The sequence below is a fragment of the Centroberyx gerrardi genome, chromosome 18, assembly GCF_048128805.1.
Source record: "Centroberyx gerrardi isolate f3 chromosome 18, fCenGer3.hap1.cur.20231027, whole genome shotgun sequence".
Lineage (NCBI taxonomy): Eukaryota > Metazoa > Chordata > Actinopteri > Beryciformes > Berycidae > Centroberyx > Centroberyx gerrardi.
Genome location: NC_136014.1, coordinates 28,143,927 through 28,165,712, shown reverse-complemented (window position 1 = coordinate 28,165,712; position 21,786 = coordinate 28,143,927). Strand labels below are relative to the sequence as shown.

Sequence of the window (21,786 nt, the reverse complement as noted above, 5' to 3'; positions counted from 1 at the left end):
TGGATGTTCGGGTGTTCTGGTGTTCTGGATGTTCGGGTGTTCTGAATGTTCTCCATGTTCTGGGCGGGCCGGGTGCTGAAAGCCTCTCCAGAGAGCAGAGCGGTGCTGGTGTCCCGCCTGAAGCCAACAGAGATGAACAAGGCATCAGAAGAACAAACCGCTGTGGAAACAGAAGCAGCGAGCCGCGGCTTCATGGAAAAACCACCCAGACAAACCTCCAGCTGACAGGACAGACCCTTTAAAGCAACACTTAGTTTTAACATGGAGGTTATTTGAAAAGCAGAATATAATCTCCTCACCAAGATCAGATGCAGCTGGATGAGTTTGTTACGATCAGATTTTTACTTCCCATTCATTTGAATGGAAACTTACACTGAACACGTTGGTGAACAGATTCAACAGATTTTCAACTGACTGAGTCCAGCGTTTTAGAACATAATTTTGCTGAATAGTCAGAGAGAGTCAGAATAAAACCTAGTGCCTTGGATCAACTTCTTCTCAATTCTCAATCAATATTTGGTTTCAAATGATTACTGTCTCTGGTAGCTGAGTGGGATAATGTGCAGTGTTAGAGTCTTGATTCGTCCTGCACAGGCTGATTTCTCCCTGATTGATCCCATACTGGACTCAGCAGCTCTTGATCTGTCAGGACTTTAACATGAATTCAGACTCTTCCCTGTTTTTAGCATGAAAGTAGTGCAAATGGGGAATCTCACGGATCTCCCTGTCTGAGCCATCCAACCCTGTTTGTGACTGTGAGAGGTGGAGAACATGTGGAGAACATGTGGAGAACATGTGAAGAACATCGTCCTCCACAGTTCGTTTCAGTCTTGCTGTGACGGCCTCTGACAGGAGCGTCAGAAATAACCTGGAGGTGACAGATCCGGCGGTGAGGTGACAGACGGAGGAAAAGGCAGCGATGGAACTCAAAAGATGCTTCGTGTCTCACTTCACCAGCTACGGAAGCCCGCTGAGGACATACTGTATATTTACACATTTTTATTTTTTATGCCGTTTTCCGTGATAACGAGTTAACGTTCTTCGTTTTCTCAAGATATCGACTTATTTATGTCATTATTCAACGTCTAAATATTTGCTTTTTTCCTAAACTCCACACTGAACACCAACAGACCATCTAAACCTTGAGACCACAACCTGGAAAACTTCAATATTTAACTCCATATCGACTCACCTATGATGCGTTTTGGCAAAATACTGGCTTCTGTCAGTTATAGCCAAACATAAAACCATATCAGTGCAATGAATAAGGCTAAAAAACAACTGACAAAATGTAGTGAATACCAAGATGAAGTGAAATTAGTCAATCAGAGGAAGAGAAGTCTGTAGGGGAGAACGGGGTAAGCTGAGTCAGTGGGTAGACGAGCGATCCCTTGTATCTAGGCAACCATACACAAAATTAATCATGTGATTATAAATTTAGGAAGATTAATTAATTTCTCTGAATCTGTGATGGAGTAGAGCGCATGGACAAAGCGGACAGAGAGACAAAACAAAATGTGATTTCATCTAAAGACGTCATGATTCTTGTATCTAAATGGAAGCAGATATGTTTGCGGCTTTATTATATATTAATTTAAGGCTTTATAAGGTATAATATTAAGTCATACAGTTAGCATAAATGTGCCACTCGCCCTGGGGCAAGTTGAACCACAAAGACAAGACTTGTAAAACTGTTAGCTCCAGAAATCTTTTAATTTTCAGGAATGCCCAACAACCTCAAAGGGAAGATTTTATAAGCTTATCCTATTAATCACTAATAAGCCCCGTCTTAGAATGAGCCAAAGGTTTTTACATTAGAGTTTGCGTTTCTGTGAAATCAGCAACTGTCTCCTATTATCATTTGTTAGCAATGCTAGCACAAGTCAATGGGTTATGAAACCAGAACTCCCACAATACTTGCAAGCCATTCCATAACTTCCATAACTGTAGTAATAGTAAGAATACATAATAAAACTGTCTCAAAGCACTCAAATGGGATTTTGAAAGCAATGGTTTCATACTCCATTGACTTGCATTAGCATTGCTAACAAATGCTAACAGGAGGCTGGTGCTCTGATGTCAAAATGTTTTGAATGTTATAACAGTGGACATAGTTAGTGATCAATACTCACTGAACCGTCCCTTTAAGATTACATAGCTATTATTGTTGAAATGAATACAGATTTTTTAGCTGTCAGAACACAAAATGCAAAAAGGGACTCATTTACCCCGCTCTCCCCTACTTGTTTTCTCCTCCTTTGTGTTATCATTTTTTCCATTCGTAATAAATAAGCTGTTTGTGTTCATCACACTGACTGCAGCTTCCACATGACAGACATCTGTATCAGCAGAGCCACCAGTCACACTGCAGCTGAGCTGTCAGAAGACATGAAGAGATGGAGAGCAACGCCACGCTGTCAGATCTGAACTGAACCTCACGACACGCTGCTGAACGGAGAGACGACGACATCGTTAACATCGTATAATAAAATCTCTTTCAGAATAAAACATCAGACGGCGCCGCCTGTCCGTCAGGCGGCGGGCGGCGGATGAAAGCGTTCGGCGTGTTCGGCTCCCCGCCGGCTCTGAGCTCGATTAGTCGTCCTGACAGCGGCTTGTCGGCGGCCGGGGTCGGGGTCAAGTGACATCATCGGTTATCGGACATCATCCTTCGACCTCTGACCCCGAGCAATCATGTGGATCATGTCCTCGGATATTGATTAGGGGCTAAAAGCAGCTGTCTAAATACAAAATGCCAGTTTTTTTCCTGTCTTCACAGATTGGAAAGCGGCTCGCAGTCTGTCTCCACTGCCCCCCCCCCCGCTTAAAGTCACATGTGAAAACCCACATGTGAATTCAAAGCACACATGCTTTTTGGACACATGTTGGTTTTCATATGTGAACATGTGAAATTTCCCCATTGACATTTTCACCTGTAAATTGTCGCATGTGATATTTAGTTTTCACATGTGAAACCAATATTGACAGATCTAACAGCAGGTGAAAATGTGAAAAAAAAGTTCACATGTGGAAAAACACTTCATCTAGAAATAGAAACTTTTACATCTGAAGTAAAAACTGTCATGAGAAAAATTGTTCACATGTGAAAACCAACATGTGTCCAGAAAGTGCATGTGCTTTGAATTCACAACTGGGTTTTCTTCTTCTTCATCTTAAAAAAAGATTTGGACCTGAACCTGTCGACAACACGACTAAATACCCAAATATATCGGTTTTCAGCTGAAAAAAGTGTTTTTGGGGTTTAGTTTCTCTTTAAATGTTTATTCTAACAGCGATAAATGCCTGATGCTTCAGCAAGACACTTTCATTAGCAGCAAATGTCAATTTAAATATCAGCAGTTGGCTGATATTAGTCCATCAGGTCAGAATCCATCCAGTTACAGCTTTATATCTGACTGAATGCTCCAGGAACAGCAGATCGTGTTTCTAATTTGTCTTCATCTGTGCAGCAGTTTAATTTCTGCGTGGTGAATTCCCTCCTGTGTTGTAGAGAATGACTAATGGAGTTCAGCTGCTTGTTTTTCTCCTCTGGAAGCGAACAGCTAACCTCCGTCGTAACGGCGCCTTCGGGCTTTGTACATCTAAACTTTAACAAGCGCAGAGCCGAGGAAAGAAAAAAAAACACACCCGCTGCCCTCGCTGAGATTATTTTCATTCTGCTGGAAGAAAATTGATTTTTGCACTCGATTCATTTCGCTCGACACTCGCATTAATCAACACGCTAATTTCCCTCCCTGGGTAAAAGAGTTTTGAATGCTAATTACTCTTTAAAGTGTGTTTGATATTGCTGAAGGTAAAGCAGTGAACTCGCTCCATCGCCTCCCCGAGAGAAAATTATCTCATTAATCACAAGCAGAGAAACCAGACTGAAACTTCACTGAGTCGGACAGCAGGCTGGAAACTGCTCTGCTGACACCTGTTGGACGTTTGTTTCTGATGACATGCATCTTAACGAGTCATCTAGTCTCATATTCAACTCGTATTGTTGTTAACCCAAGAGAAACATTCTGCAGTGAGGAGAGATAACTCCACTTGTCTCCAATGCAGCTTCACTTGTTTCAGGAGTTTTCTAGAACAGAGTGTCAGTCTGTTGAAACCAGTCAGAATAAGGCAGATCACTGCACTGCTGTCAAGGAAATGACTCTTGATTCTACTAAATTCTTCAAACAAGTTGATTTGCATTGGAAACGAGAAATTATCTAACAACACTGGCTGATTTTCACACTAGGGTTAGGGTTCGATTTCTGTCTGTTCTGTGTTTTTATTCCTTAAATTCAACCATTTTCATGATGAAAAACTCAAAAATATTCCCAGTATTCAGTGTTTTCCTCCAGAGTTTTCTTCTTGTCAGGATGGAAAAACATTTAAAGCATCATGGGAAACTAAAACTCTCCACTGAAACCAGGAGAATAACAATAATAGATAGATAGATAGATAGACAGATAGATATATAGATAGATAGATAGATTTTTATTGTCCACTACATTACATGCAATTGAAAATTGTCTTTGGCGCTCCAGCAACAAAAATCCAACACATCAGACTTTATCTACATGAGATAAAGTTCAATATAAATAGATAAATAAAATGAAAAGTATAAATTAATAATAATAATACATATTTAGGCATACTTGTGTGGGATCTGAGCAGCAGTGTGAAGACTTTCTCTGTTCTGCTTCCAACCAGCTGATGGAAACGCAGCTGATTCCTGAGAAAATAAAAACTAAACCTCTGAAAAATGGATTTAAGCTGCTGGCAAGTGCAGGAAAAATCTGTAGAGAAGGTTCCTTTATTTTACAGAAGAGATGAGCGAAATGCGTTGGTGTGCGGCAACAATCAATACTCTCCAACAGCTAACTCACTAATAATTTGCTTATATTAAAAGGTGCCTGACAGCTGTATGGAAACATGGCTAATGTCTCTGCACCAAGACTCATCTGTCCATCATCAGCTGGGGAAAACGTTGATTGTGATGAAGCTGCCAGAGTGTTTTGGCCCAGCGGACGTTAATTCACTTTAATTCACTTTAATTCACTTTAATTAGCGTTTCTGCCAGTCAGAGCAGGTGGACACCAGGAGCCGATCAGAGGAGAGGAGGATGAGATGTGACAAAGGTCCTGGGTCGGATTCAAACACAGGACGTTGTGTTTATATGGTTCACACCTTAAACCACCGATGTTTGTGATTGTTGTGGTTTCTCCACCTGGTGGATCTGGAGGGAAATCTGCTGGATCGCTTTACGGCACAAAACAGGAAGAGGTTCTTCTTCTGTTCTTCCAGAGCAAACGGAGCTAAAGCTGAAAGAGTTTCTGGCAGCAGATGGTGGAAGGAGGGAAAGGAAGATGGAGAAATCACTTCCAACATGTTGATCCTCTTCAGGGAGGGGGAGGGGGGGCAGGAAGCAACGGGGCTGATGGGAAATGTAGTCTTAATGTGGAGAAACACTAGAACTAACAATACTACTGGAGTGAGATAGAGGAGAGCAATCATCTCCACCAGGCTCTCACTGGTTTACAGTCATTAGACCGAGGCAGATGTTCAAAATGAAGCATGAAGCAGCTGTAAGAGCTTCACAGCTTCAGTTTGACATGTGGCTCAACCAGATTACAGATAGAGTGACTTCTACTGAGTGTCAGATGGAGTCAAACTGCTCTACTGTGTCCTGCTGTGTCTCGTTCACTCCCAGCTGGAAGTCTCTGAGAAAACACATGAATCACAGAAACAGAAAACACTTGTGAACAGAGACGGAGGCTTTTCTAACACACTGCAGCGTGTTCAAATTCAGCCTCCATCTTTGTTGCTGAGCACTAACATCTCCTGCTGAACCCTCCATGTTGTCTCCTGGCAGCTGAACATGCCATCACCTTCTTCTTCTTCTTCTTTTCCTGTTTTCATTGCAAGATTTAATACTACAAAAAGAAAGATGCTATCCGCACACTTCTGTCACTTCGGTCCAATGACTGAAAGCTTAGCTGAATAAATTGTGCGGATAGCATCTTTCTTTTTCTAGTGTTACGTCTCAGCTTCCAGCACCTTCCTTTCTGGGTGTGCAGCAGATTCTGTATCAGTGCAAAATGTAATAAAACGGCTTCTAAATCCTCAGGTTCCCTCAACCTCCTGTGTCGCTCTTTCTGCGCAGCCGTCTTCTCAAGTTTTTGGTCATCGTTATTTCCTGTTTCCCTGGGTTCAGGTTCAGGTTCAGGTTCAGGTTTCTTCTTAAATCTCCATGTGTCCCTGCTGACATGGACAAATCAAAGCTGCAGAGTATTCAGTATTTGTATGCGGCAGCACTGTGTTCGACTGTTTCAGTTGCAACAGTTTGATTTTGTTGTTCGGACATCGCCCGCATCGGTCTGGAGACAAGATTACATTTCTTTGCAAGCATGTTGTTTTCTGCAGTGTGTTACATGTGCTGCGGTGTGTTCTGGTGTCTTGCAGTGTGTATTGCAGTGTGTGTTGCAGTGTGTGTTGCAGTGTATTTCAGTGTGTTGCAGTGTGTATTGCAGTGTGTATGACTATAAGGATTCACTTGGAATAAAACATGAAACTGTCCTGCTGTCTGAGCAGAACAGGTTTCCTGCTGAGAAGTCACATTCACTCCCAGCTGGAACCCAGAGCCTGTGTGTGTGTGTGTGTGTGTGTGTGTGTGTGTGTGTGTGTGTGTACAACATCAGAGCAGAGAGAGAGAGCAGTATGGACTCTTCAGGGTCTCGGTGTGTTGAACTCTCACTGCGGTTGTATGACTTGAAAAGGTTTCTAAAGTCTTGACTTGAGATCTTGTGTTTGTGTAAATGACTTAGATTGAAAGTGATGAGATTTGTTCCAGCAGACGACTGAATTTAAATTCTGTTTTCTGAATTTGTATGGAATGATTGAATTTATTGAAGTTGAAACTGATTATAGAAATCAAACTCATGATGCTCTTACCAAGTTTTTATCCTATTAAAACCATATTGCATTGAAAAGTCCTAGATATTTAGTTTTCTTTAAGATATTAAATTGATACTGGACTCTTGATTTGTTCTGACTTGACTTGGTAACTACATGTAGACTCGGGACCTGACTTGTCACACCTCTGCCTCAGCCTGCTGCTCCAGCCTGATTGGCCCTCCAGGCCTCCGTAGCTCTGTTCTGTCACAGTGAGTCAGACTGAGTCAGAGCAGAGTGACACACTGATGGAATAAATCTTGTTGCTGACAGGAATCACTCTGAAGAGAACCAGGCAGAATAAATATGAGATGATGACTTTAAACATCTGAGTCTCCCAGGTGGAGGAAACAGTCTCTCTCTCTCCCTCTCTCTCTCTCTCTCTCTGTCTCTCTCTCTCTCTCTCTCTCTCTGTCTCTCTCTCTCTCTCTCTCTCTCTCTGTGTCTCTCTCTCTCTCTCTGTCTCTCTCTCTCTCTGTCTCTCTTTCTCTCTCTGTCTCTCTCTCTCTTCTGCACAGCTTGACTATTTCTCTCCCTGGGGTTGTTGAGACAGCTGTTGAACACACACACACACACACACACACACACACACTTGTTAACAAAGAGCTGTCTCTGCTGCTGCAGATGCTCTCAGCAGGTCGTGTGTGTGTGTGTGTGTGTGTGTGTGTGTGTGTGTGTGTGTGTGTGTGTGTGTGTGTGTGTGTGAGTCATGCTTGGATCACCAGCCCGTCTGCACCACCAGGCAGCAGGCAGAGCTGCAGCATCACTTCATTTGTGCACAGATGCATTTTTTAACGCAGTGACTCATGCAATATATATAATTCAATACATGAAAACTTGCTGGGAATCAGTTCTGGTTGAAAATGACGCTGCTAAAGTGTGACTCTACTTTCTGTTTATAGTCATGTCTCCTTCATGGACCCGTTTCCTGCTGAGAAAACGGAAACTTAACACTTTAATCTGGTGCCAACAAGTCGTGTTCAGTTCACATGAGACCAGACTGAAGGAGATCAGATGGTGAAACCTGCAGCTGAAGGTCCGGTCCGCCCCGCTGTCAGGGTGACTGAATAGAGCAGAGAGATTTACAGAGAGACAGAGAGAGAGACAGAGAGAGAGAGAAGAGAGAGAGACAGAGAGAGAGAGACAGAGAGGAGAGAAGAAAGGAGAAACCCTCCTGCTGGACTGTCAGATGTTCTGGTGAAGCAGAGGAACGAGCAGCTGAGAACCAAACCTGCAGCTTCAGGATTAAACTGACAAAGCGGAAAACATCTGAATCCTGAAAACCTCCCGAAGACTCTGAGCGGTTTGGAAAGTCCAGGTAACTTGACTTCATGTTGGTGTGAAGCTGCTGAGAAGCTGCTGGGTGTTTCTGATCAGAGAAGCTTCAGGTGAGAGGAGGAGGCTTCAAACTTCAGCTGAGGAGAGGAAGAACTTGTTTTTTCGAAGCTGTTTCTGGTTCATCCTGGTTTCAAAACACTTGTTGGAAACAACTTGTTGGATGGAAATGTCTCTGTAGCTCTGCCTCGGTCTGTTCTGAGCAGGTCAGTTATTATGAAGTGAAAAGTTGAAGTGATGTCAGATGAGCTCAGCTGCTCTCTAACAATATTACAGTTCATTATAGAGGAGGGAAACGTGTTGGAAGAGCAGTGACATGCTGCTGTTGGCTAGATATTTTTGGTATCTTCACCTTCATTTCCTCTGGTTTGAGAAGAAAAACTTAAAGTCTCTCTCTCTCTTGGCTTTGAGTAATGCCATAATTCTAGAAAAGTATTGTTTCCATCCAGATGAACAGCTGCTAGAGATGGTTGGAGAAAATTATTGTTGCAAATAAGTCTTCACAAAATAGTTTCTGCTCTCAGAGGGATTCGCCTGGTTTAATAAAATAAAGATCACTGTCAGGTGAAGTTGACATGTAGGTCTTTGGTCAAACTGCAAAACATCTCCATCTTCACAAGTCATTTAGTCTATTAAGTAAAAAGTTTAGTCTGTTTCTTCAAATATGTGAAAAAATCAGCCAGTGTTGTTAGATAATTTCTCTTGTTTCCAATGCAAATCAACTTGTTTGAAGAATTTAGTAGAATCAAGAGTCATTTCCTTGACAGCAGTGCAGTGATCTGCCTTATTCTGACTGGTTTCAACAGACTGACACTCTGTTCTAGAAAACTCCTGAAACAAGTGAAGCTGCATTGGAGACAAGTGGAGTTATCTCTCCTCACTGCAGAATGTTTCTCTTGGGTTAACAACAAGAAGATGTGAGGCTGAATATGAGACTAGATGACTTGGTGGTTTTTGCAGTGTGTGAACTGGAAGGTTCAGTAAATTGCATAAAAGTAAACGTCTGAGAAGTGGCGTGAGAGTGTGTGACGGACCCCAGCTTCTTTGTGGGAGATAATGAGCTCAGCTGCAAATACAAATGACCGTTCCTACTGTGATCATGTCCTGGTGTTATAATGTGGTGAGTTTTCAAATAAATAACAAATTACAGCTCTAAATTGCTAAACTTTTTGGAGTGAATTATTGGGGTTTGGAGTCTCAGCGCTGCCAAGTCAGAAAGTTAATTCAGAGTTTGTAATCTAATTATTTCCCTCCATTCTCTCTGCTGGAAGAGAAACACAGAGACTCTCTGACCTCAGCGCTTCTGACCAATCGGGTTGAGGCGGCGATGACCTCACACCAGCCTCTCTCCAGGCGAAAGACAAGAGGTCAGAGGTCAAACTAACTCCGGCTGTAAATTGTAAACGCCGAACACCAGAGAGTCCGGACGAGTTAGCGGGAGCCGGGGGGGGAAACGTCCGTCTGTAGCGGCTTTAAGGAGGAAGAAGTTTGTTTTTCTTGGTTAACTGTCGGTCTGCAGTCTGACACGACCTGTAGAGGAAAGTCACAGCAGCAGGAGAACGTCTTGGTTTTTAAACACTGCCGGGGTTTTATGCTTCACACTGAAACAGGACGGTTCTTCAAGGATATGGAACCATGTTCAGTCAGAGAACCGTCTGATTTGTTAAGATAAAACAAAACATGGTTCTTGAAGTTCTTTCACTCCTGCTGGTTTGGAGCGTTTCATATGTTCTTAAAACTTTTTTTTACAGCATCGTAAAAGTTCTATGTAGAACCATTTCAGCATAGTGCATTGCTAGATCCTTGGTTCTGCAATGGTACAAGCCTAAAGAACCATTTTCTGGTTCTATATAGTGCCTTTTTTGTTATGAGTCTAAATTCACACTACAGTCACAGTCTGAACCTGACTGAATGTTCTGTTTCATTTTGATCTAAAGGCTTCTGCTTAAATGCTTGAAATGAGTTTCTTAGACAAATATAAATAGTGAAGTTGATCCTATGTATGAATTTCTTTCCAAAGCCTTTGCCTTTCCATCAAGGCAAAGAATCTAAAATATAAGATAGTTTTGATTTGTTTAACACTTTTTTGGTCGCTGCATAATTCCATTTGTGTTATTTCATAGTTCTGAGTCTTTACTGTTATTCTAAAATGAAGAAAGAAAAATGTGGTGTGGATATCTCTGTGGATATTTCATCCACAGAGATCAACCACAGAGTTTGTGAAGTTTTGTTATTCAGGTTTTCTGCTGCTTTTTCCAGTTTTCACTGAAAAAACTGAATGAGTTGAATGTAAAATGAGAGACTTGTGTGCCTGTGGAGTTCACTGTGCTTTTTCAGAGAATATGTTCTTAGTGGTGAATTTATGCAAAGTCTTATCTGTGAGAGCGCTGGTGTTGTGTGGTGTGTATCACAGTCTGATGGTTGTGTTGTGTGGTGTGTATCACAGTCTGATGGTTGTGTTGTGTGGTGTGTATCACAGTCTGATGGTTGTGTTGTGTGGTGTGTATCACAGTCTGATGGTTGTGTTGTGTGGTGTGTATCACAGTCTGATGGTTGTGTTGTGTGGTGTGTATCACAGTCTAATGGTTGTGTAGTAGCTTTTTATTAGTGCTTCGCAGTCATTTACAGACTGAAATTACACACCAATTTACATACATATAGTACATCAAAACAGCAGGGAGATAAAAATACATTTTCAATAATTGTAAAAATGAAAATGAAATGTAAACAGGGTAGTCAGGCCAGATCTAGTGCAAATCCTATGAAGAAGGGATTCTGGAATGTAATATCAGTAGTCTGGGGGAAAGAAGGGAAGTGAGAAGAGTGAAACTGTGATGTGTATGGTTGTTGATGAGTCTTGTGAGGGAGGGGATTGGAGAATTGTAGTAAGGACCTGTTCTTGCCAGCAGGTGTTAAGTTTGTGACGGGTGGGACGTCCAGATATTTGTTCTCTAGACGGGGGGAGCCGGTCAAAGGAGTGGGAGGACTGCAGTGAAAGAGCAAATTTCAGGCAGATCTGCTCCCTCCTCTTCTCTGGCTGGTGTTGATGCTCCCAGGATAATGCGACACGCCCTGTTCTGCACACGCTCCAACTGGGTGGACAAGTTGTGTTGTGTGGCGCATGACGAAGGTTTTCAAACACATTAACCGTATGTTAGACCCCATGTTACCATCTTTTCAGTATTTTTGAACGCTCCTTTTTCCAGTCGTTTTCACCGGTCTCCTCTGAACTCTCCTCTGGTGTTTTGGTCGTGACTCGTTCTGTCTCCCGGTCCAACAGACTCAGCTTCAGCTGCTTTACATCAGTGTGAAGGGTTTTGCTACGGTGCAAAACGTTTTCCGGGTTGCAGGATATGATATGTTCTCTCCCAGTGTCGTACACAGTGGAATAAACTCCCGCACTCTGCTACTTGCAATGCAACACCTTACTAGTCTGACGAAAGGTCCGGACGTTACTTTATAATAAAAAGGTGTTGCATTGCAAGTATCAGAGTGTGGGAGTTTATCCACTGTGTATTGTACTGCTGCACTAACCTTTTCTGGATGTGTGAGTTTTCCACTCGCTCCCAGCGGTGTGAAATGTTTTGCAGCGGCCCTCGAGGTGCGTTTGATCCTGTTCGGTAGCACTGATGTAAACAGCTGATTGGAAACAGTCATCGGCGCCCCGTGGCTTCACAGTCACATACAGTATATTGTACAGCTGCTTTTCCTGCAGCACGATGTACGCAGCAGGCGAGGACATGAGGAACCGTGTTGGTCGTAAGTAATCTTAAAGGTAAGTGTTTCTTCTCAGCCGACAGAATAAGAAGCTGCAACAAACGCTTTGCGACACACTGCTGTTTCCTTTTAAACGTCCTGTTTGCTGCGTGTCGGGGCTGCTGAACGCACCCCGGGTCATGAAGCGTCTCGTCTCTGTCCAGCAGCTCTGGGATCAGATCTTAAACCTGCAGAACGTCAGGAACCTTCATCCTCCTCTTCAGATCCTTCAGACTCCTCTTCCTCTTCTTCAGCAGCGAGCAGACACATCGCTGACTCTCTCCGCTGCATTTTCATTTTCAGCTACGTTATCCTCTTTGTTACTTCAAACGCTCCTGGTGACCTTTGACCTCTTGCTCTGTCTGTTGCCAGCTTTGTGTTTGAACTGCGTCTACCTGCAGAAAAATGTACCTGAAGGAGGAAGAGAAGAGCAGCAGAGACGGGGAGAGTGGAACATCGCTCGGCTCAGTTTCCTTCAGTCCCTCTATCTGTCTGTCTTTCTTTCTTTCTTTCTTTCTTTCTTTCTTTCTTTCTTTCTCCATTACAGAGTCTTTCTTCTGCCTCAGCTCTACATCTCTCTCTTCCCTCTCTCTGTTTCTCCGGCCGGCTGCCTAACAAAACAGAAAATTGCAGTTCACAGATTATTGTTCCCTAAATGGAGCGTGGAGGAGAGGCGGACATGAAGGGCGTCGAGTCTCCATCGTCTGTGTTTTCAGTTTACTGGACACCAGTATCACCAGTAACACCAGTAACACCAGTATCACCAGTAACACCAGTAACACCAGTAACACTAGTAACCAGAGGCGTCAGTTTCTCCATCAGATCTTCCATCTTTCTTTTTTTCCACCGGAGGAACTTTATGAATTTGTGTCGCCTCAAGACCGCAGAGCTGGTAGGAGGAACAGTGTTGAGGAGACAGGCTGGATGGAAAATGTGAGAACACATTTCTTTCTCACAGTTCTGGTTCTGGTTCACACTCAGACTGACTGAATCCACTCTCTAATTCAGTAGTCGAGGCCTGAATGTTTCAAACCTCCATCTTAACGATTCATCTAGTCTCATATTCAGCCTCAGGTCTTCTTGTTGTTAACCCAAGAGAAACATTCTGCAGTGAGGAGAGATAACTCCACTTGTCTCCAATGCAGCTTCACTTGTTTCAGGAGTTTTCTAGAACAGAGTGTCAGTCTGTTGAAACCAGTCAGAATAAGGCAGATCACTGCACTGCTGTCAAGGAAATGACTCTTGATTCTACTAAATTCTTCAAACAAGTTGATTTGCATTGGAAACAAGAGAAATTATCTAACGACACTGGCAGATTTTTTCACTTATTTTAAGAAAATTATGATTTCAGGACTCAATAAAAGACTGAATGACTTGTTAAGATGTTTTGCAGTGTAGTTGCTTCTCTCCTTAATAACTGAACTGTGTGGACTGCCAGCTGTATTTAGCAGCAGTGTGTATGCAGCACTTGATGCAATAATTTAGTACTACAAGTGTCTTGTTAAATAACTTTGTATTTCAAAGTGAATATAAAGAGAATGAACAAAAAGACGGACAGCTGGCCGTCTGCGTCTCTCTTGGTTTTCAGTCCGTCTCTCGGCTCCTCTGTGTTTCTGTCGAGGCGTTCCTCCGGGCCCGCTGTCTCTCACGGTCTCATCCAGCGCTGACACCCGCGGGTGGGAGGGAGCTTCATTCAGGAGCGCCGAGGCGTGACGCTGAGGTCAGAGGTCAGAGGTCAGCTGCCGCCGCTCGCACCTTAAATCTTCACGTCTCTACGGCGGCTGACGGGCTTTCTGTCGGAGCGTTGGTCTGTGAAGGATTTTACAAGTGGAGCAGCTGTTGGATCGTAAAGTGACGAGGAGCGGAGCGTCCTGCAGAACGCTTTCTGGCGCTGCGAAGAACCTGTTCCAGAGGGTTTTGTGTCGGAGGGCGGAACGTCTGTGAGAACCTGCAGGAACGTTTGTCTGGAGGAAGTTTTACGAGTTCAGCAGCTGTTCCTTTATAAAGTGACTGGAAGCAGGACGACTTGTGTACTCTTTACAAGAAGGGGTCTATATAGTGCCAGAAAATGGTTCTGTAGGCTTGTACCATAACAGAACCCTTCATGGTTCTGTGTAGAACCCTTTCAGAAAGGTTCTCTCGCACCATGCTCTAATGGTTCTACATCAAATGGTTCTACCTCTATGGTGCTAGTTTGATGACCATCTTTACTCTAATTGGCAATTTTTTTTAAATTTTAAAGTGATAATCGATGACATTTTCATATAAACGTCCACTGATTAATCTACTAATCTAATTTATTTATTTTAACACTGATCCAACCTCTATCAGTTTATTAAACCTTTTACTTGCTGTTCTAAACACTCAGAAGTTTGGATGATGCTTGTTTTTGGCAAATACTTTTTAATTTTCTACAATTTGAATAAATGGATCGAAGAGGGAAACTACATAAATGAATGGATCAGAGGGGGAAATGAAATAAATACATTTATTAATGGATCGGTTATTGATCGACCTGTAGCTGATACTCAATATTCGACCGGATCGGCTCTGATCTGATTGGACGTCGGTTTGATGTTTCTGATTTATTCCTCAGATGTTTCAGGATCGTCCTTCGTTTCCAAACTTCACCAAAGTCAGCCGGTCGCTGCAGGATCAAATCCCCCGAGCCTCCGCCACACTGCAGGCATCTGCTGCACACACACACACACACTCACACACACACACACACACACGCTCACACACACACACACACACGCACACACACACACACACACACACACACACACACGCTCACACACACACACACACACACACACACGCTCCTGACCCAGACAACAACAGTCAGTCACAGAGCGGCAGAGCTGAACTCTGGTTCACTGCAGATACAAGATAAACCTTGGTGACACACACACACACACACACAGAGACACACACACACACACACACACACACACAACATACACACTGTACGCACACACACAGCACAGAACACAGACAGACATAGATACGCACCGCGTACACAGACACACAGGTGCACACTCACATACACACACACACCTTCAAACACCAACACACACACACACACACACACAGAACACACACTTGCACAGCATCACACACATACAGTACATGCACATACTTAGACACACACACAGTCACACACAAATACCCTAACAGGCAACACACACATATACACACACAACACATGCATAGCCTCCACACATGCAGCCCTACACACACACACACACACACACACACACTGACAGCAGGGCAGCAGGTTGAACTGAACTTCCCCATCAACCTTAACTCAACCTTCCCAGTCTGAACCTGAACACCCAGCGCTCTCTCACACACACACACACACACACACACACACACACACACACACACACACACACAGGTTCAACAACAAACTGAGCTTTACAGATTTAAAGAGAAGACAGTGCTGCAGTCTGTTCCTGGGAGTTTCTCTCTTCTCTTCTTCTCTTCTTCTCTCTCTTCTTCTCTCTCTTCTCTCTTCTCTCTCTTCTCTTCTCTCTTCTCTTCTTCTCTCTCTTCTTCTCTCTCTTCTCTCTTCTCTCTTCTCTTTTCTCTCTTCTCTCTTCTCTTTTCTCTTCTCTTTTCTCTCTTCTTCTCTCTCTTCTCTTCTCTCTTCTTCTCTCTCTTCTCTTCTCTTCTCTCCCAAATCATCAGTTTTGTTGCTCTTTCTGAAACAGAACAGAAGCTGACAGCGGTTGCCGGTTGCTGGTTGCTGGTTGCCGGTTGCTGGTTGCTGGTTGCTGGTTGCTGGTTGCGATCAGTTGCTCATATTTCTGTTCTCCCGTTATCTCAAGATGACTTTACTTTATCTCAAGATTATCAAACTTTGTTTTGTCACGACCGTTAATTAATGATCTCGTTATCATGAGATAACGATCATGACTTAATGAAGACTTAATTAGGAAGCTGACTGGTCTCAGATCTGGACTGAAGTCAGATCTGATGTGCAGGGCCGGCTCTAAACCGCTGGAGGCAAAATGTTCTGAGGCGAATCCTTTAGAGAGGAATCCCACCCAGCATCAAGCCATATGTAGTTTAAAGCTTCGTATGTTTGTGACCTGTTATAAGATACAGCTCATGAATATCAAAATCAGTTTCAGTTAATTTATTCACAAATCAGTTAAAATACAAGTACAATCATATGAGACATAATGGAGATATGTGAAGTGGGACACCCTGATAAGCTATCTGAAGCTTGAGAATAGAGGCCCAGACACTAAGCAGATAGTATTTAAAATATATGTTTACTAACACGTCTAGATTTGAAAAAGTGCATGTATTATACAGTAACACTTACAACCTACAAAACACCTAAGACTAACCTAAGACCCTAAAAAGTACTACTAAATGGTCCTAAGATATTTATTCCATCAGTCTAAACATTGATTAAATAGGTAAGATACAATAAATAGAGACATATGGCAAGTGGAAAATAAAAAAAAGCGCAAAATAAAATGTAACAAATACAAAGGTGAATGTGTCTCTCTCCACTTGTGTGGACATGATCTTAAAATTAAGACTTTTAGGGCCTCAGACAATTAGATCCATCTTTTGCTGGGGGTGGGCCTTCCCCGAATCAGTGCTTTTGATTGGTTTCATGATCACTGGCATGTAATGTATCCAATAAGAACAGTAAGATATTTTTATTTTTTGTAGTAGAAAAAATACATTAAAGGCTGCTCGAGGCCCGAGGCGTGTGATGTGACGGACCATCAGAGCCTCGTTCAAAGTTCAAGTGTTTTGCAACGATATCCAAATGTTTCACTTCAAGTGATTATTTTAGTTTTTAACTGTCCTACCACCAGTAGATTAGGTTTATACGTTTAAAAGCTTGTACAGTTGTGATCAGTGGGGTTAGAGGTGAGGACTCGAGTCACATGACTTGGACTCGAGTCACAGTTTGAATTGCTTGAGACTTGACTTGATGCATGAAGAGAAGACTTGAGACTTGACTTGACTTGGGTTCTGGTGACTTGGGACTTGACTCTGACTTGTACTTTGATGACTTGAAAAGGTTTCTAAAGTCTTGACTTGAGATCTTGTGTTTGTGTAAATGACTTAGATTGAAAGTGATGAGATTTGTTCCAGCGGACGACTGAATTTAAATTCTGTTTTCTGAATTTGTATGGAATGATTGAATTTATTGAAGTTGAAACTGATTATAGAAATCAAACTCATGATGCTCTTACCAAGTTTTTATCCTATTAAAACCATATTGCATTGAAAAGTCCTAGATATTTAGTTTTCTTTAAGATATTAAATTGATACTGGACTCTTGATTTGTTCTGACTTGACTTGCTGTTCTACATTTAGACTTGAGACTTGACATTAATGACATGGACTTGACTTGTCTTAACTCCGCCCCTCTCATCTTAACCCCGCCCCTCCGATCTTAACTCCGCCCCTCTCTGTGTCTGCAGGATCCGGCCTACGCTGCCTTCCTGTTTGATAAGCTCCAGAGGCTCCAGTGTCCTCGGCGAGGCCGGCATGCTGCTGCTGCTGACGCCCGCTGTGAGATCTGTGGCTCCGCCTTCCAGCAGCTGAGGCGTCTGGCGTTGCGTCGTGCGCTGGGCGGCGGCCAGATGGCGCCGCGCCCCGCCGGCCACGGCGTGTTCGTGGAGGAGGAGCTGCCGGCGAAGCAGCAGCGCTGCCGAGGCTCGTACGACGAGCCGTGGGCGGGGGGACGGCCGCCGGGCTGGGGCGCCGTCCACAGCTCCTACCTGGGAGGGGGCGGAGCCTCGGGGCAGGGAGGGGGCGGAGCCTCGGGGCCGGCCACGGTCACGCCCCTCCCCCTGAGCGCCCAGCACTACCTGGAGGGAGTCTGGAGGGTTTCCTGCGCCGGGACGCCGCAACGCCACGCGACGGTAAGAGGGGCGTCGACTGGGGAGGGAGGGGGCGTGGCCTAACCAGCCTGAATCTGATCTACTGGTTTTTATCATTTCATTTTCTGTCATGACTTTGACTTTCATGACAGCTGATAAATTCTAGGTAAAGATGTTGATGTTGTCAGAGCTCAAACCTCATTTTGAAATTACACACAAAAATTCCAGTGTGTTTCTGGTTTCAATCAATCAATCAATCAATCAATCAATCAATCAATCTTTATTTGTATGGCACATTTCATGCAAGCAAATGCAGCTCAAAGTATATAAGAGTAGAATAAAATGGGAACATAAAAATTTTAAATAAAAACATAAAACAGGAAAGTTAGGCTACACAGGTCTGTTTTAAACTCATCAAGTAAACTTTATTAAATTTGAATGTAAAAACATTTTAAAAGTCCCCGCCTTCATAAACCTCCCTCAGTCTGATCCTGACTTCATAATAACTGAAGGTTTGGTCGTCTTTATTAAAGTGAGGATGAGGAGCAGAGAGGAAGCAGTCTGTTCTCAGTCTGCTCCTTCCTGCTCAGACTGAACGTTAATCTTCTCTGCAGCAAGGCATTATGGGATCAGAGACCGCCGGTGACCTCAAGGTCCTACCAGCACCACACACACACACACACACACACACACACACACACACACACACCTCCTCCTGGGCAGTGAACAGTTTTATACACTGTAAAAAATGTTAATCTTAAAGTGTTTACTTTCATATTCAATCTTATGTTCATGTTTCTTAAAATCGTTAAAAACAAATAAATCTGCGAACGTGTGATGATGATTTCCTGTCTCCAGCACATTTCATATGATGTCACAGATTTTTACAAATTTTCAAATGATGTTGTGATCTGCCTCATTACATTTTATTGTAACTTGTTTCACAAATCTTCTTTAAACAAGTGAAACTGTAAACAGATGATCTCACCCAGCTGGCCGGTTGGTTACCTGTTTTACAGAAAGCTGAATGGAAACTGCAAATTTCAGTAAAATTTCTTCAGTATTGAAAAACTTCTAATATGTGATAAATAGCAACTGACAGATATTTATCAATTGAATAATGACGAATGGTTTAAAACAAGTGGAACCAAAACAAAAGACCTCACTGAGAACCTGACAGACTTCAGTTATTCTCTCTTGTCTCCAGACTCATCAAGATTATTTTAGGATGTTTTTAGTGAAATCATCTCACTGCACTGGCAGATAATTTTACCGCTTTCAACAAATGAGACTTTTTTCCAGGAGAATGTAACTTGTTTCAGGACATTTTCTTGGTAAAAGTGAAATTGTCTTGGAGAAAGTTTCTTGTTTCCAGATTTTCTTCATTGTTTTATGATGATTTCTTGAAAGAAGTCATATTGGCATGAATCAAGTGAAATTTACTGAAAGCAGCAGATTATCTGCCAGTGCAGAGAGAGAATTTGACTAAAAATATCATGAAAGAAGCTGATAGGTCTGGAGACAAGATGACATCACTGGACAGATTGTTGTTTTTTACAGTGTGTGGATTGTTTCACCTTTTTTACGGGAAATAAGTTTCAGACTCGATAAGAGACTGAATGACTTGTTGAGGTTTTGGACTGCAGCCAGACTCGACCCGCATGCTGCAGCTCCTCTAGAGATTTTCCCTCACAGCAATACCTCTAATGCTTCTAATGCAGTTAATGAGGAGCTGGAATCAATGTGCAGATGATTGGAAATGTAAATGTAAGCTGAGCTCACTGTGAAGAGTTCAGAGGATCAGCACAGATGGCAGTCGCTTGTTTTACTGCTGCAGCACCGCCGCCGCACCGCCGCACCACTGCACCGCCGCACCACTGCACCGCCGCCGCACCGCCGCCGCACCGCCATTTCCAGCATTAGCGCAAACTTTATTTGTGAAAATAACAAGCCTAAAGGCCAAAACCTAAAGATGCTTCGTCATCCCACCATCTTCTCCTTGTCTCCTTGTATTAAGAAAAACAGCCGGCATTCCCTGAAAGACATCTGAACATGACCTTGTCTTCTGTATAAAGCTACACTAAGTGATTTTCTGACCACTAGAGGGCGACAGAAACCGCAACACACACAGCAACACTGCTGGGCGACGGAAGCCCTTAAGGACAAACCGTGCATAATGCTAACAGCTAAGCTAACCGTACCTACAGAGAAGTGTCACCAGTTACCAGTCTCACTTTGACAGATCTTCCTCCTGCTGAAGGTCACATGACCCACAATGACAAGTGAAGAGGAAGGTAGTAAGTTCACTAGTTTAACAAGTTCACTCGTTTAACAAGTTTATTAGTTTAACAAGTTTACTGGTTGGAACTAGGTGGAACTTCTCCACATCAGGAGAAGGTCTGAGTTACACTTCTCTTCTGTCCTTCTGGACTTTCCTCTCCTCAGTGAGGGATATCAGCTCTACATGATGATTTCTGTACAAGCCCAGCCCAGTTTAGGAATCTCACTGCCAACAACACACCTGCCTGTGGGACCATCAGACCTGTATTGGATGTAACTTTTATTGAGTCCTAAAATCTGAATTTTCTTAAAATAAGTGAAAAAATCTGCCAGTGTTGTTGACACTCTGTTCTAGAAAACTCCTGAAACAAGTGAAGCTGCATTGGAGACAAGTGGAGTTATCTCTCCTCACTGCAGAATGTTTCTCTTGGGTTAACAACAAGAAGATCTGAGGCTGAATATGAGACTAGATGACTCGTTAAGATGGAGGTTTTCAGATATATCGGAAAAAACATTTACATGGTGACAAGGTGAAAAAAGTTGCAAAAATAATTGTTTGTGCTCTCTTACAGTATTTTTTTCACCTTGTCACCATGTGAATAATTTTTTTTTGCATCAGCTGTTTTTTTTTTTACATTTATAGGGTGTGAATTATTTTTGATCTTCTATGTTCTGAGTTTTGTAATTTACTCACCTGAGACATTTTCAGTCAGCACCTGAACGCACCATAACACTCAGAAACAGGATGGGAGGGGCTGGAAAGGGGGAGGAAGCCGTCTGATTGGCTCGTTAACCGTCTCTTACATCGACTGACAGCTAGCTGTCACTGAGCGGTCAAACTGGACGTGACCTCTGACCTCATCTGACTTCTGTCAGACTCTCTAACCAATGTCACAGTGAAAAAGAAAACAGACTCAGAGTCACTGTACAGCCTCCAGTCTGCTCTCTGTTTACTTCCTGTTTATCTGCTGACAAACGTTAATGTCTTAACGCGCCTCACTGAAAAGTGATTAAACCTCGAGTCAAGTCAACCTCGAGGATAAAGCTTCGTTTAACTGAAACTGAAATAAAAAACAGGAGGAGGAAATGAGGAAAGAGAGAAAGAGAAGCATGGTGTTCTCTCTCTCTCTCTCTCTCTGTGTCTCTCTCTCTCTCTCTCTCTCTGACAGATGGAACCTGTTGGCTTCACCTCTCTGTAAAGACGTCCATCTGGAAGCTTTGTGTTGAGAGGAGGTTCACCTGTTTTTTTTCTCTCTCTCTCTCTCTCTCTTTTCTTCTCTCTCTCTCCCTCTCTCAGTTAAGATAAGAGACAGCAGGATTAGATTAGATGAAACTTTATTGATCCGTGGGGAAATTGGATAGTTGTAGCAGCAAATAGTAACAGGAATCACTGTTTTTTCTTCCATCATCATCAGTTTCCTCCGACCGGATTTCGGTGTTCCACTTGTTCAGACTGAAAGGTTTAATCAACATAAAGAAAGAGATTCACTTCAAAACAATTCAGCAGCAGGACTAGTTTTTGATATATCGTCAGAATCTGCTTTGTCGGCGTTCCTTTATGTGCTAGAAGTGATTTTCAGACTGTTCCTCCAGACAACGGCAG

At 42.9% G+C, this 21,786-nt stretch overlaps 1 protein-coding gene across 1 annotated transcript in view; it reads left to right on the top strand.

Annotated features, from left to right (window-relative positions):
- The first annotated feature begins 12,002 nt into the window (after positions 1-12,002).
- The window catches only part of kif26aa (kinesin family member 26Aa), a 74,892-nt gene continuing 65,108 nt past the window's right edge, over positions 12,003-21,786 (top strand). Inside the window, exons 1-3 of the mRNA XM_078289785.1 lie at positions 12,003-12,042; positions 12,412-12,497; positions 17,502-17,945. Of these exons, the coding sequence (XP_078145911.1) occupies positions 12,003-12,042; positions 12,412-12,497; positions 17,502-17,945 (570 nt within the window). The remainder of the gene's footprint in view (positions 12,043-12,411; positions 12,498-17,501; positions 17,946-21,786) is intronic.